Source organism: Lates calcarifer, linkage group LG17, assembly GCF_001640805.2.
Source record: "Lates calcarifer isolate ASB-BC8 linkage group LG17, TLL_Latcal_v3, whole genome shotgun sequence".
Taxonomy (NCBI): domain Eukaryota; kingdom Metazoa; phylum Chordata; class Actinopteri; family Centropomidae; genus Lates; species Lates calcarifer.
The window spans coordinates 6,563,630-6,579,587 of NC_066849.1; the positions used below are offsets into that span (position 1 = coordinate 6,563,630).

Here is a 15,958-nt window from a genome sequence, read left to right on the forward strand (position 1 = left end):
TTGAATTATACGCTTAGAAAAACTACAATTTACTGTGCCAGGATCAGCTCTCCCATCTCTAAATCCACATGCAGCATGAAGGGGTAAAGCCACAAGCTGAAATGGATGTAATGTGTATGTCTCAGTGATTCCAGGTCGCCTTGACAACCGTAACATGGCAACAATCATTCTATATACAATAATCTGCTTGTCTTTCTCCTGCTCCTGCTCCTACTTTTTTTTTTTTTATCTCTCTAATGCCCCTCTCTCTTTGCTGGCCTTTCACTGTTTTACTGCTTACCATCCCCATGGACACTGCAGTAGCTGAGAGTAAATGAACACAAGGTGAGTCATCAGCAAAGTCTAACCCACTAATGACTTATGAATATGTGTGGTCATGACATCCTGTACTTGAACTGTTGTTAAATGTGATTAGTGCTTTCCTCCTCAATAAGCAAAATGTGACACCTGGTGTAATAACAGAGGCTGAGGCAAATTTGCAGTGACTTTGTCAAGACTCAAAAAAGCAATTTATTTAGCTCTTAAAGACAGGTGGCAGTTAACTATCACTACTACAGTTTATTTACATGTGTTCTACAACAGTATCATTATCTTCTTCTCTTCTTTGTTGTTTGGTCTTGTGTACAAAATTTCTGTATTATTCTATAGATAAACATCATCATTAACATTGTTGTCATTCTCCCTGTTTTTCACTGCTGGATGCAGGATGATCACTGACTACACTGTCCTGCCGTCACCTTGGCACCTTTGCACTCCCACCTCCCCAGTTATCTCTTCTCTCTTATCCCCATCTCCCCCTCTTGTCCACTAATTGCTGTATCACTCCCTCTTCCTCTCTGTTGGTATACTACATCCCTTCCAGCTATCTCTGTCAACAATCTAACCATCTAACTCCCCCTCTGCGCCCGGATCACAGCGCCCCCAGGTCGTGACACGAGCGGGATTTCTGCCTCAGGAACTTGCCCACTTCTCGCTCTCGCGGGTACCTGGGCACCAGGCTGGACAGGAAACGTTTGGCACGGGAGGTGATGCTTTCACGTTGGCCTCCTCCACTCAAGTCCTCCGCATTGGTCCCCGGGGGCCACGGGGACTGGCCCCTGGCTAGCCGCACTGCACACTCCAGGAGTTCGGGGGTACGGTGATCCAGAGAAGCAGAGATCTCCAGATACAGGCAGTTGAAGAGGGCGGCGCTGGACATGGCCTCTGAGGGAAAAGGATGAAGAGGAGAGGGGACGAGATGAATAAAGACCGCTGTCAGGGCAAATTTACATTTAGAGTAACAGCATTCTCTGCAGCAATGTTTCACTTTCTATGAATCCTTGAAGTTATTTCACATTACTGCAAAATTACATATAATACACCTCCTTTACCACCATGACACAGCATCCAGCAGTGAAACAAATTAAACAGCCAGAGGAATATAATCATACATTTTGACCTTTTTAGTCCATTTTAGCAAATGGACAAAAAACAGAAACACCACAGAAGCCCTGCAGTCAAAACCAATTTAGTGGTAATACATCTTATATAGTGATCTATTGAATTTGAACAGAAAAACACACACAGAGCAGTACAGCTCTCTGTATGCGAGGGTAACAACTAGGTGGGGTTCCTTTGATCAAATTGTGCAAAATACACTAGCACGCAATTATGAGGAGTTTATTATGTTTATCTGATGAGAGCAGATGGTTTGGGTTTTTGAGACTTGCAGAAAGGTTGATAGTCAGTGACTATCAAAAATCTAGAGGTGCTACAGTATGCTCTGCTGCACAAGACAAGTAATTGTCAGCCAGTGTAAACATATCAGAGAGGTAGAGACAGAATATCAGGACTGTTGTGGTTGTTGGCTGCTGTTTTCCTCCATTCTGTACATCAACTTTATCTTTAAATGTTATTATTATTATTATTATTATTATTATAATTATTATTATTATTATTTGTCCATCATTTTGTTATGGCAGATGCATCAAAAAATAACAACACTCTTAAGGATGTAACAGAATTTTAAGCAAGTTGATATTACATACAATACATGAGGTTAGAATATGCCCCCGGAGCATAGCGACTTCCTCAGCGCAGTTTGGACGCTATAGTGAGTCACTATCCGAAAATGACAACAGCTAGCATGCTAACCTCACTAGAATTGGGAGGAATTGGTAGAACTAGAAGCAAAACACTGCTGTTGCTTTCCACCTCTGAAGACAGCTCTTGGTAAGAAAAGGAATAAGTTTAACTCACATTTCTTCTAGACCGGTATGTAAACAGTTGTTAATGCTAACGCTGGCTATGTAGCAAGAGCAAAACTTGCAAATAGCTCCTTTATTAAAAAATAACACATTTCAGCATTAACTGTTGCTTATTTTGTCATGAATGTTCAATGTTGTAGAGATATACTTAAGATTTTAAACCAATTGTTGAGGAGCTTTAAGTTGGGGGGTACGGCATATACAGGCTGTAGTAATACATAACTGCACATCCTGTGTGTTATAAAATGGCATGAATGTGAACAGACAGAGCATTTCCAGTGAATGCTCTCTTGCTTTAACTGTAATTGTGGCTCCCCTCATACTCCCACACTGTGATGAAGCTGAAAGACTGACATTTACATTTCCACATATTTCACCCCACGTTAGTGTTTATTGACACAGATAAAGCGCTGAAAATGTCAACACCAACTGTGAAGATGAATACCACAACCGAAGGAAACAACAAAATGGGTGAGGAAACAAAGGTGGAAAAACGGAGGCTTGTCATACCTTGAGAGGTGACCTCACGTGTGCGAACAAGGTCACTCTTATTACCAACGAGGATGATGGGAGTCTGGGGCTGAGTCTCTCTCAGGAGAAGTCGGAGCTGAGCAGTGCGATGGAAACTACGCCTGTCAGTCACCGAAAACACCAAGACACACACCTCACACTGCAGAGCCGACAGGTCCTGGGTGACAGAGAACACAATGGATGTTACAGTAATGTAGGTGTTATTTAAATATACTACTAGGAAACTGTAAGCTAAGTCAGAATAAAGCTAGTCAGTTATAGAATGATAATTAAACTAATGACTAAAACTGAGTAAGCATTTACTGAAACACACTGTGAGAATGTCATCACACACATTTACAAAAAGAATTAATGAAGAGAGACAGTGGAGTCAAAGCTTCATTTCAAACTGACTTCTAAATACTTTGAGAAAAAACAAACTCTTAACTTTCCATTCCTGTCATAAATACTGTTTTCAAAGCCTTACATAGAACAGTATAAGTGCATCCTGGAGAAACAGAAGACAATTGAATGCTGTATCTAAAATCCCCTGTGGTTTGATGAGAAATTACTACTGTAGATAGCACTAACTGCAGTACACCTCACATTCTTAGTGACACACTCATACACTCATCCTCTCCAAGCAGCCAAGAGACAAAAATCTCTAAAAATAGAATGTCCCTGAGTGAATCCTTCATGGGAAATGGACTAAACCTCATCCTGTCTTTAGTTAGATTTGCCATGGTCCATTGACTTTTCATTTCATTTTGATTAAGTCTAGAATTGAGCACAGACCAAAGGCAACTTTTGCACTCTAATGAAAGACATGGACGTAATACTGCAAGTATATAAGAAATTTCCTTATATGGCAGCCATTACAGTGTCCCTCACAACATACATAACTCATTTTGCAAGGTGTGATACATGAGAACCCCCGCATTAAAAATGTGTTTGTGTGTGTTTTCAGTATTTTCCACACATCCATCTAAATCAGAAACATTTATATAGTCATTTGGCACATCTGCTCTGTGGGCAGCTCTCTCTCTCTCTCTTTCTCTCTCTCTCTCTCTATCTCTCTCTCTCCCTCACTCACATCCACACACAGATGTCTCTGAACTGCACTCGAGGGAAAAGAGGGAAAAGTGTGCAAAACAACCTGATAATGAGCTTTGCTCAGTCAAACACATGCAGATGCAGCAGATTTATAGTTTTTTTTCACAGCGTTTCTCTAAGCTTTTTTTAAATAGTGCTGTCAAATACAATAAGGAATGAAATGTGCTCAAGCTATACAACAATAAGACATCTATAATATACTGCATATACAGTAAGTACCTGTTCATATGTTGTAGTTCCTTTCATTTTCTGGTCTGTATACTGTTTTTTAGTCTTAACTCTTTCCTTTGATGACAGATTTACTTTTTTGTGTGCTAATTGTATTAGCAAGCTGTCCCAGTTGTACCCCACCATCTGAGCAGGGCATGCTGGGATATGGTCATGCTCCCTTTTATGCATGAATGTATGGATGCTGTCAGTTTTCCTCAACGATTTCTCTGCACACTCAGCTAGAAACCCTAGTACTATTTCCCAAACTTATCTGCTAACACAGCAAAGCATTATCCTGTACAACACACACAGACTGCTTAAAATGAAGAAAATCAAATGAATTGCTAAAAGTGCTAAAAATCCAAAAATGAAAAGGTACTTTTTTTTAAACAATCCAAGGATTCTGCAGGTTGCTCTGACAGGAGTGGATGTAATGTATATATATATACCACAGTGAAATGGCAAAAAGCAGCTGAGTACACTGTATACAGGTGCACAGGGGGCTCAGTGGCCTAATGAGGGAGCAAAGAACAGGGAGTGTGGGAACGCTGGAGTGTTGTTTGGCTCACCTGTCTCCAGTTGTCATAGATAATGATGGTGCTGTCCTCGTCATCCACTGTGACTGTGCGCACATAACCCTCCCCTAGGGACAGGGAGAGCAGCAGTTAGGTCTCAGATGGGAGATGGGTGCTGTGATTTATTTACCTGCTACTCACTATGTAAGGCATGGCACTGCAGGCCGCCTCTCCACTGGAATACTGAATTAGTCTTGTCAAACAAACAGCTTTGTACCATCAGAATCCACAGACGCTGTCCTGTCCATGTCACCGGCGAGGGCGATGGCCAGAGAGGACTTCCCCACGCCGTTCTGCCCTAGCAAGGCAATCCTTAAAGGCCCATCAGGTCTGCCCTCCACCGTCACCGTCAGAGTGTCATCCAGGGCTGGGCTAAAGCTGATCGGTGAAGCAGAGGGCCCAGCTGCACCTGATGTCCAGTCGCAGTCATCATGGACAGCTTCTTCCCGTCTGAGCTGGTGCTTAATTGGTAGAGGAGTGCTTCCTCTGCGAACAGTCGGGGTGCTGGACAGAGTCATACTGTCACACTGGAAGGAATATTGAGGGACACTCTTTATTATATGACATTTAATGCTATCCAGCTATGTTGTTTCTCATATTCTCATATTCTAGCTATTTAGTATAGCTATTGCACTTCCATAAAATAGGGGGAAGTGCAATAGGCTGAATGGTCTGTGCAGCAGTTGCTGAGATATCCTGACATTTACTCTTAAATATTGTATTCATATGAAAAACACCAGTCAAAAGCCTATACACCAATTTGAGTCAACCGTACATTTTACCATTCGCCATTTTATAACCAGAGAATTGATAATTTAAAGTGAAACTGGAAAAATGAAATGAAATTTTAAACGAAAAATGAAATGAACTCCTGACTGTGAGAAGGTGGTCTATTACCGTTATCAAAACGTCCTTAAAATTTGGCTAGATTGCTTAAATGGCCAGAATCCAGATCTGCTTATTCACCAATTACACTTCGCTTTATAATCTACAACAGGCAGTGATTTGTAGACTTGCAAAATATGTTCGAAACCGGAAGTAGCTGTTCAAGGATGGTGGACTTCACGTGCCGTAAACTATAAACCGTTTACGATCGCGCATGCGCATCCCACATGTGTGACTGACTCAAAAAGTACTTCCTTCACACCTGAGAAAAGAGATACTTTCGCCAATTTGGAACAGGAACAAACTGTTAAGCACTGATATAGAGGTCAGCAAACAGTTTGCATCTGTTTAGACCTCCGGTAGCGATGGAGCAACATTTATTTGAGTCATGTTTTCTTCCACCTGACGAATGTAAGTCAAATATTCACTCTGTTTTGGTTCTCTACCAGCTCCTGTGGGAAATGTCTGGCTTTTTCAACTGCTAAATGTTTTCAGGTTAGCCGCTAACTTTGTTTGAATGCACATTTTCAGTGGCAATGAGCTTGAAAGAAGCAAAATATCTTCATATGAACTCAGGAGATAATTCTGCGCAGGTTTGACACCTTTAATATTATACACAGTCTCAGCCATCGTTGCTGCTCAAGACGCAAAATAATCCCACAAAAGTTACATTTAGGCCCAATGGTTCAAACTGGAAACTGGCTCTAAGTCTGCTAGTATTTTGTAATGCAGGACACCCCCTCGCTGCACCACCACCTACATAAAACACACACGTAGCTACACGCGCGCGCGCACATGCATGCACGCACGCACGCACACACACACACACACACACACACACACACACACACACACATAGAGGAAAACTGGTTCACTGGCAGTTCAATGAACCCTCCATTAAGCTGACAATTTCAATATCAAACATTATCACACTCCACCACTTTGCCCCATTAAACCCCGACTGGGTAATGACAGAATTCTATGTATTGTTGCTGTTTGCCCAAACCTCCGTGCAGCCCCGTGCAGCCTACCGTGGTCGCCTTCTCCTCGTTGTTGAGCCTGTCTTCGGGCACATCTGTCGGCATCTGCAAACTGAAATTAAGCCATCGGGTATAAAGACTCCAAAAGACACACAATACTCCCCTCCTCCTCCTCCTCACACCCCACCCCTCTCTCTTTACGAACCCCAGCCCAAAGTAGCCCAGTATGATCTCTCACCTGTCACGCGGCTCTCGGCAACTACAAAGTAAGCACGGTGACTCTCCCTCTCTCTCTTCCCTCCCTCGCCCGCTCTTTGCCTCTCTCTCTCTCTCTCTCTCTCACTCTCACTCTCTCACTCCTGCTCTCTCTCTCCCTCAATTTATGTCTCTTCCTATCTCTGTCTACTATCTCTCTGTCTCCTCAGATTAGGGCCCAGGTCCAGCTCTGCAGTCAGCACCGTCATTCATCACCGCTTCACTGACTTGACTGTCACGCACTGACTTGCTGTCCAGGTGTGGATTTTCTGCAGAGGAGGGATGGAGCTGGCCACCCCGAGGACTCACGCTCTGTAAGTATTTGCAGCAGGTGCATGCAGCTCAGTAACCAAAGTGGAGCGGTGATGCAGACAGGAGGCAGGGAGCAGTACTGTAGAGAGATGCTCAGTGTCACGAAGCTCTCATTGACCCCTGGAAAGATGGCGGCGATATGGAGACCGGCCGCTAGGGGGCAGTATAACACAAGTCTTCTCCAAATTAGTGGCTTTGTTAGTGTGAGCGTGTGTCCCCTGGGGGATATATGTTTAAATGTGTCATTTGGGTTTTCCTTCAGTGGAAACAGGTGTGACAACCTACCAGCCTGGCTACCAAGTGTATCAGTCTCTCGCTTCATTTTTTTGTGCGCTCACAAAGACACACATGACCTTTTCTTTGACTCACTCATTTCCATTTTATCAAATCAAGTCATTTCTAGTCCCCGATCCAAGGAGTGTATGTGGACATGTTTTCTGTCAGAATGTGAGTGTGGCCATGAGCGGTGGTGCGTCCCTCCCACACAAAGCCACAATAGGCTCCGGCAGTGAGCAGCCAGGGCGCTATTATAGCCCTAATCCTGCTCCTATTATACAGGCTAGAGAGAGAGCGAGAGACACAGAGAGAGAGGTAGAGCTGAAGATGAGGTCATCCCAAACAGTGCAACAGCCAGGGTCACTGCCTCACTATAGAGGGACAGAGATAAAGAGAGGGTTGGAGCAGGGAATGGGGGGGCTGCAGAGAAAAGGCCCTGCGAAAGACCAAGAGTGGGAGATACTCAGATAGGTGAATGGAGAGGAGATGAGGTTAAAACCTGTGTGAAAGGTGCACAAAACACACAGCACAGCAAGCCAGGTTTGATAAAGTACTTAATAAGTAGTACTGTTTATTTCATATGCATATGAAACCACACTACAACAGGAGCAGGAAACCATGATAATGGCCATCATTTTTGTAATAATGTTAATTCTAATCACAATTGGATAAAATAATAAACTGTAGGAAAGTAAAAATACACGCTAATGGAATAAAACCAGTAAAATAATTAGAATCAGTACATAAATAAACAATAAATACTGAATAAATAAGTGAATAAATAAAAGAACAATTTATTTAACCTACACCCAAACAAAATAAATAGCTCTAATGCATGAACCCTGGCAATGACTTCATGGGACAGTTAAGTGTCTCCATGAAGAGATATTTTTGCATTTTTATTTATTTTTTAATCCCTGCACCGTTAATTTTCTGTTGCATCCGGAGTAGCCCCACAGTACCCGAGTCCACAGTGACCAGCTCTGTGGTGCCACATGTTGCATTAATATGGTGATTGTCCCTGTTATCAGAGGTGTTCAATCTGCCCAAAAATAGCCTCTCCAGTCTGGAGAACTGGACACAACCACACAAATCATGCCACACTCTTTTTGTTTCGCCTGCTGCGATGGGTGTATTTGTCTCTTTCACCATATGCAGTCGCTTTATTAAGCACACTACCAGCTCCAATTCTTTTTGTGTAAAAAAAAAAAAGCATTTTTGAGAGCAAACAGCAAATCCTCTCTGTTAATGGTAATGACTGAAAGTTGTAATTTCCAACTAGCAAAAGGTAGATTTCTTTGCGAAAACACAAGAGCATTTAGCACAATCACTGGAAGATTCCCATGAAAGGTATCCTTGTACATTCTTTAATCTATGATTCTTCATCTTACAAAGAATAACAAGTCTTGGTGAGCTTAAACACTTTGGTAGGCAACTGTGAAATATTAGCTGGCAAATACTTAACTGCATGCCGTGGATACTTTATCCAAGCCCATACCACTCCACATCCAGCACCACTGCACTACTCAGACCTCTGCAGCTTTAGCAGCTTATCGTAAAAACACAAAACTACAATTTGAGCCTCAAACACTCACTTGGAGAGTACATTGCAGCTATATAATATTGCATAGATAATACACTCAGCAGTGTCAGGGACTATTGATGCATTTTTAAAGCTTTTTCATTACATTTTCATAGTTGTTTGTGTCCACTGTTGCACTGATATTAAAGCGCTCTCAGCCAGTTTTTGTGCAACTGTCATTCACAGTGATGCAAAACTGAGTCCAAGAAACAGCCCTAGAGCTGAGTCTAACCCTATGAATTTCACAGTTGTATCGCCCCAAAACTGCCTGCCAGTCTCTCTCTTTCACTTTCCCAACTTGCACACGCACAGACACACACATGCACACACGCACACACACGTACATGACCTTCTTTGCTGTCTGATTACTCATCACTGATTGCTCCATCTTGGCTGGGCTTGTGCCCCCACCCCCCCCCTTGTGGGTAAAACTCAGAGGAAATAGTCAGGGGGCGGGGAAGGTGGGTTGCTGGTGCGGGTCGGTGGGGCGTCGCCGGCGGTGCCGTGGTTTGTGCTGAGGAGCTTCTCGTAGCGAGCCTTGTAGGCGTCCCTCTCCCTCAGCACTCGAGTCAGCTCACACTGTAGCTGTTCCAACTGAAGAGAGGGGAAAAGAGAGAAGATTAACATTTCTCTGTGCTCTGCTGAGACACACTGCAAAGATGTTGATTTATGTTTCATGGAATATTGTGTCAGAAATGTCAGTTTAGGGAATTTAGGGCTGTCAGATTGTCAGAATTTTTTGCTGTCATCACCTCCTTTAGGGGCTTTTAAGTGTCAAAATATATGATGACATTATATTTCAGAATCATTTTGGGGTCAGATAAGGCCTGTATGGGTATATACTGAGAAAGCTTTTCATTCAGGGTCATAAACATAAACATGTGTGTGTGGGTGTGTGTGTACCTGTTGCGTGAGCACATGCTTCTCTGACTCCAGAGCGTGGCGGTGCTGTAAGCGCTTGTAGCGGCAGGACTGGGCATAGCCACGGTTCTTTAGTGTGCGGCGTTTCTGCTTCAAGCGCACCACCTCATCCTTGCTCACTCCACGCAGGTGTCGGTTGAGCTCGCGCACTGACAGGCTCACCAGCTGCTCATCAGAGAAGCGCTCGTTCACCCCACACTGCTGAACAGATGGAGGAGACACGCGTAAAGAATATGCCCCTCCTCAGTGTTAATTGGCATCAAGACACATGCTGAAAATGATTGGCGTGTGTACAGTTTGAGGAGTGTGAAGTGGAGTCAGGTTATATATATCTCTACATTAAGACTGGTGGACATGTGATATATCATACTGTGTGTGTGTGTGTGTGTGTGTGTGTGGGCACATTTCGGCACCACATGTCCATAATCTGTCATGTAATCTGACTAAGTGTGGGTGACAGTTATCAGGATTACACACAGCAATAATAGCAGATATTATCATAAGCTCACACTGTGCTCCACATAGAGATCTACCCAGACATCTTGATCAACCAGAACACAGATTATAAAGTTTATTTACCTGTTAAAATTACATCCAGAAGTGAACATTCAAGGCTGAGTCTCATTAGTAACAACTGATTTTTCTTCCAATCAGAGTTAGACATTTAAAGTGATAAACTTAAAATAATTATTCATTTAATTGGTTTAAAGAGTAAGAACTGACTTGTGTAAATGTAAAAAAATAGGTGACGTTTTAATTGTTGTCATATAATACATATTAAAAGACATTTAAAATGTCTTTATATGTGCATACATCTGCATTACAGTGCTATAAATCATGTATTGTAAGTTAATTTACTGCTACTTGTAAATGCTGCATGCTAAAAGTGTTACCATGAAATATGTTTTTTCATAGGCAATCAAGGCCTGGTGCCCTCAAAGACAGAGATTTCACTTAATGTCACCACGTAGAGAGCAATCCTTAAAGTGATACCTCAGATAGACACAGACATTAATAACCATGTTCTAATGTCCTAATCCTAATCCATCACTGCGCGATCCCTCTCCTTCCGCTCAGCTCTCTAATGCTACATGTGCCTCTGTTGTCTCACTCTGCGTTTTTCACCTCCTATAGCTGTCCATGATTTATTGATTAATGCTTCCTTTTGAGTATCATTATCATAACGAGTCCCTCTCATCTAATCTGGATTGATGTGCATGAGCGCTGCTCCCTTTACCTGATTAACTTGTGGATGGTGATGATGGTGATGGGTGCCGTGCATGGGGTGGTGCGGGTGATGCTGATGATGGTGATGCTGGTGGTGATGAAGGCGGCCCTGGGGGCTGAGGGCCTGTGGGTAGGGAGCCGAGGCAGGGGCGGCGTTGGGGAGCGAGGGAGGGGCCGACGAGAGGAAGACGAGCGGGCGATGGCACATATCGGTCCCCTTGGTGCAGGAGATATCGCCGCCGCTGTCGCTGCTGGAGTCTCCCAGGTTGCTGCTCGAACTCTGAGAAAGACCTGGAAACTGAAGAGAAGACGCAGGGCACAGAAGATGATGAAGAGGCAGCAGAGGGGAGAAGAGAAAAGTCGACTCTTTCTCGGCTACATGCAGAAGAGAAACAAATCATAAGAAACAACAGGTTGTTACCTGTGAGCTGACAGCTGCAGCAGCTGAGTTCAGCAGAGCCTCCACAGCATCCTCACAGCCCAGAAAGCCATTTACCGGCCCCCTCTCTCGGTCCCCTCTCTCTGGCACCCCTCCCAAGGCTCCCAGCAGAGTGGCGGGCCCTGTCACCTCCCCTCCAAACTGTTGCTGCAGCGCCGCCAGCCAGATCAGGTCCTCCAGTGAAGCCGGGGTGGGGCCCTGAGGCCCACTGTGGGCTGGGCTGCCCTCCACATTCCCCTGAGAGCCAGAGCTGATGCCGGAGGTGAAGCTGTTGGAGATGGAGAGTGGGAAGGAGATGGAGGAGGATGAAGAAGAGAGGGAGGAAGAGCCCGAGGGAGGTGGGTGGGCGTCACTGAGCGTCGGCGAGGGTGGCAGGGAGTTGTAAGGGCTGGAGCTCAAGCTGGAGTCCTGCGGAGGGTGACTGGTGTATGGAGAGCTGGAGGGGTCGTGGGGGTGGCCAGATTTGGGATATGCACAGGGAGGAGGGAGTGGAGGAGTGTCAGATTTCACCTCAAACTTGAGGAGGTCAAAGTCGTTCAGGTACTCCATGGCCAGAGGGCTGGGAGGGAGAGAGGGCATGGGGAGGGAAGGAGAGGACATGGTGTCTGCTGCTGCTGCTGGAGCTTCAACAGGGTATTTCCGTGTGTCAGGATTGTTGGAAAGTCCACTCCACTGCCTCAGTGCAGCTCATAGACAGCAGCAGTGGTGATGTCAGGAAGTAGACTGGCTGGTGAGTTTCCTCTGTGAGAAACTGTACGTCGCCGTGTCCTTGTCTTTGTTTCTCTTGTCCTGAAGGAAAGGATGAAAGAGAAGGAAAAGGTGTGGGATACAGAGACAAGAGAAAGGAATGGTGTTACAAGTTTGTCAGGTATAAATCAAATCAAAAAGACTTCAAAAAACACTTTTGGTATCACTTTGTAATTTGGCACCTTTTATAAAAGCTCCATAAGCTGTAACTCATAGTTTTATTATTTGTTATTAAAAGAGTACTCCACTATTTTAGTATAATTCAGCTGATGCACAGTTTTAAAAAGTATAAAAAATTGATGCAGCAGAACCAGAGATTTCATCTTTTTTTATTTCAATATATTCTTCTTTCTTGTCAAAACTCAGTGCCCACATTACCCACAATGCAACTTGACCACCAACACCTCTATCAGAGATTCGGGTGTGTTATGGTAGTAGCAGCTAACATAGCCTTGAGCCTCTGGCTTCAAGCAGAGATGAGGAGAAGCAACAGAGGTCTGCTGAGCTCTCTTCTTTCTAACATCTCACCAAGATTAGTAGTGTAGTCTTGACAGCCCAACTGACACAGACTCAAGGAACCTCACTTAAGGCAGTACTGAACAAGACCTGTAAAGAGACTGCAATATTCAGTGGAGTTCCTCCTTAATCTTTTAGTAATCTTTTATAGATCAGTTATGATCATATGGGTTACCAGGTTGTGAAAAATCCTTCTCCAGCATGACATTTGCTTTGTCCTTTTAGCTAAATCTGTTCCAACACCAAAAACCATTAGAAACAACATATTGACATGAACTTATTGAATTAATGTAGTGTCAATTTAAATGTGTTTCCTAAAGAATCAAAGAGGTAGCCAAAAGGACAAACCATTGTCCAGCTTGTCCAAAATGTAAGAGAAGAATTTCTGATAACCTGGCAACCCTTAAGTTGTTCTCATTAATGGTTTCTAATTGAAGCATTAGTAAATGTTTTATCTGTCATTAATAAACCATTGACTGATATATATATATAAAAATCTTCCTACAAGTAAAAAGCTGTTCAATGTGTTTTTGCTGTGGATGCTGCATAATTTGCACAAAACAGTTTTAAAGAGGATTTAACCATAAATGCTTTGACAATAAAGTTACTCTGACTTTGTTGAACCTGAAGTCAGACTGTGTGAGTCTGTATGGCAGGTATGTTTGTGTGTTATCTTAAGTCACTAATCTGCAGCACATCCCCCCTACACACCATCTTATACGTATGTATAGGTCTATAAAGGCATGCACACTCACATACACGTGCATGTTTACTTGTTTACTTTACTTGTCCTGGTTTGTCTGTACACGTCACTTGATTACTATGACTATAATCAAGTGACATGTACAGACAAACCAGGACCCTTCGGCTTCCAAGAAACCTTTACACTGAACTTGAAGCTATCATTTGTGCCAAACTATGTCACTTAACTTTATAAAAGTGACAAACTATGAACCTCATATTGTCTCTTTTTAGCTAATAATTCTAGATCTCATCTCTAAACTCACAGAGAGAATGAGATAATTATTCTGTAAGTGAAAAAATACAGTCCGATGGTTTGTTTGTCCAAATTATAAATGATGGTCTCATCTTCTGCTAAGTGTTTCATTCATTTTTATGTAGAAATTATGAAAGGTTATTGCCCTAATGTAATCACACACACAATGGATATAACGTAATATTTCTAGAAAGATCTGCCTACTGAACACATATTCGACTGAAGCGCAAGAATTCAAAGGGCTTAATCATTTTTGACAGAAAGATCCACAAGTCTCAGAGAGCAAATCCAATTATCAGCATGTTCAGGACTTTAATCCAGAGACTTTCTAAAATGAATCGAAACACGTTTTAAACAGCTAGAGGGGTGGAAAAACATTCACTTTTTGTTGAAGCTGATGTTGACCTCAAATGTTATATATCAAAATGTTAGAACTTGTCCCTTTTGATCTTGTCTTCTCAGATTCAAGAGCAGAAACTTTTGTTTCGTATGGAAGTAAACCAAAAGTTTCATGACAACACAGTATAGAAAAGTATTCTGTTTTCAAAGTGACAAACCAAGGCCAAACATAAATCTAACAAAGTTAAATTATTAAACACAGCTGAACAAAGTATCTAACAGAATATCAATGAAAAGTTCAGTATTTTCAATATGCTACAGCGGTAACTACATCAAAGAAAGCTGTAGAGGAGTAAAGCTATCTCCTCCACCAACACTAATTACAGGCCTTCAGATATAATAGTTATTATTACCAAAATGAACATCTAATTAAAAATCCACCTTTGACTAGTGCCTCTGGTGCACAGCTCATTAGTTTTGCCCCCTGTGGTTCAAAATGGATTGTAAAAGAAAGCAAACAGTGACAGGGCTCCATGGAGGCCTCAGTCTGGCTCCAGACCAAAGTCACGGCAAAAAGCCAGCCAAAAAATAGCGCCAACACACACACATACTCATACAAGAGAGAAAAAAGTAGAATGAAAGCAGGCTGAAATAAAGGCCTGACATGAGAGATGTGACAGTCAAAGAGAATGAAATGATCTTACCGTCGGTCATAGAGATGAAGGATGGTTACGAGCTCTTTTCAACATCCCCACCAAACACACACATGCACACAAAAATAATCGACTGACTGGTTGACTGACACGTTTGGAAAGAGACACAGAGGAAAGGGAGTGTGTGTGTGTGCGCATGTGAGTGTGTATAGCACTCTGTCACTGAGTGCCACTGCCCCTTTTCTTTCTTTCCCCTGTGCTGCAAATCCCTGTTTGCAACAATCCCCTCCTCTCCCCCCCCCCCCCCTCTCTCTCTCCATATCCCTCTCTCATGGTTCACAGGCATGTTGACACTCTCTGGCAATGTCTGTCTGTCTCTCCCTGTCTCTCTCTGTTTTTATCTTTTTTATCTCTCTCTATGTCTGTCTCTCTCTTTATTTAAGTTTCTCTTTCTCTATTCTTGTTTCAAGCCTGTTTCTCTCTCTCTGTTTCCTTCCTCTCTCTTTCATCTGTGCCGTTTTTACACTTTCTTCTGCACAAGAAGTCGTGATGTGAACTGAGATTCAGTTTGCCTCAAAAAATAAGCTTCACTCAATCATCTCTGAATTTAGCATAGTCTTGACAGCTGTGTTGGTCACAGTTGGACTGTAGACTCTGTACTGCCTCATAGTGGACACTCACAGCTACTGGAAACAGAGCAGCATTGTCTAGGTGCAAACAGGTGCAGACATTTCAGAACTATTACGGACCATGAATCTGAGGACGCTCTGTAAAGGCTTGACTGTGTCCTAATTATTTATTGCCTGCATCCCCAGAAGCTGAGCAATGCCTCTGCTTTTGCTGTGCATTCATTTGTGGCCATTTGTTTACACACAAATGTGTTTATGAACATGCACCATGTAGGCTCATTCTAACTCAAAGCTGGATCTTGACACCAGGCTCCTTAAATGGCTCAAAATTCAATAATAAATCAGATTCCACCATAAGGCCATCAACACTTCATTGCTTCAGGAGTGCTCATTCCCAAACAAAATTTCAATTTATCTAATAAACCAGCTGGCACTCAGTGAACCTGGCGCATAAAAATTCATAAACAGCAGTTGCCATTTTGTTTGCAGTTAAACTTTTTCAGCTGATAAACTTCCAACACTGTACATAAGCAAAACCCTGGGGTG

General features: G+C 42.9%; 2 protein-coding genes across 2 annotated transcripts; both read right to left on the reverse strand.

The window, feature by feature from the left end:
• Window positions 1-481: 481 nt before the first annotated feature.
• LOC108879095 (GTP-binding protein REM 2) lies at window positions 482-7,236 on the reverse strand. The gene is made up of 6 exons (XM_018670254.2): window positions 6,758-7,236; window positions 6,571-6,631; window positions 4,872-5,181; window positions 4,649-4,722; window positions 2,757-2,934; window positions 482-1,203 (listed from the first exon to the last, which is right to left on the reverse strand). The coding sequence occupies exons 2-6, from the start codon at window positions 6,622-6,624 to the stop codon at window positions 911-913; spliced, it is 909 nt and encodes a 302-aa protein (XP_018525770.1). The 5' UTR covers window positions 6,625-6,631; window positions 6,758-7,236; the 3' UTR covers window positions 482-910.
• A 700-nt stretch (window positions 7,237-7,936) lies between these two features.
• On the reverse strand, window positions 7,937-12,385 carry nrl (neural retina leucine zipper). Its single transcript, XM_018670107.2, has 5 exons — window positions 11,514-12,385; window positions 11,112-11,390; window positions 10,724-10,738; window positions 9,848-10,066; window positions 7,937-9,538 (listed from the first exon to the last, which is right to left on the reverse strand). The coding sequence occupies exons 1-5, from the start codon at window positions 12,129-12,131 to the stop codon at window positions 9,377-9,379; spliced, it is 1,293 nt and encodes a 430-aa protein (XP_018525623.1). The 5' UTR covers window positions 12,132-12,385; the 3' UTR covers window positions 7,937-9,376.
• Window positions 12,386-15,958: the final 3,573 nt, after the last annotated feature.

Bases quoted from the DNA above. Each gene is read 5' to 3' on its own strand.
- LOC108879095 (XM_018670254.2), bottom strand. From the start codon at position 6,624: ATGCCGACAGATGTGCCCGAAGACAGGCTCAACAACGAGGAGAAGGCG. The intron at 5,182-6,570 runs GTAGGCTGCACG...TATTCCTTCCAG, and splicing joins ACGAGGAGAAGGCGACCACG to TGTGACAGTATGACTCTGTC. The intron at 1,204-2,756 runs GTATGACAAGCC...CTTTTCCCTCAG, and splicing joins ACGTGAGGTCACCTCTCAAG to AGGCCATGTCCAGCGCCGCC.
- nrl (XM_018670107.2), bottom strand. From the start codon at position 12,131: ATGTCCTCTCCTTCCCTCCCCATGCCCTCTCTCCCTCCCAGCCCTCTG. The intron at 11,391-11,513 runs GTAACAACCTGT...TCTTCTCTTCAG, and splicing joins CTGCAGCTGTCAGCTCACAG to TTTCCAGGTCTTTCTCAGAG. The intron at 9,539-9,847 runs GTACACACACAC...CCCTCTCTTCAG, and splicing joins AGCATGTGCTCACGCAACAG to TTGGAACAGCTACAGTGTGA.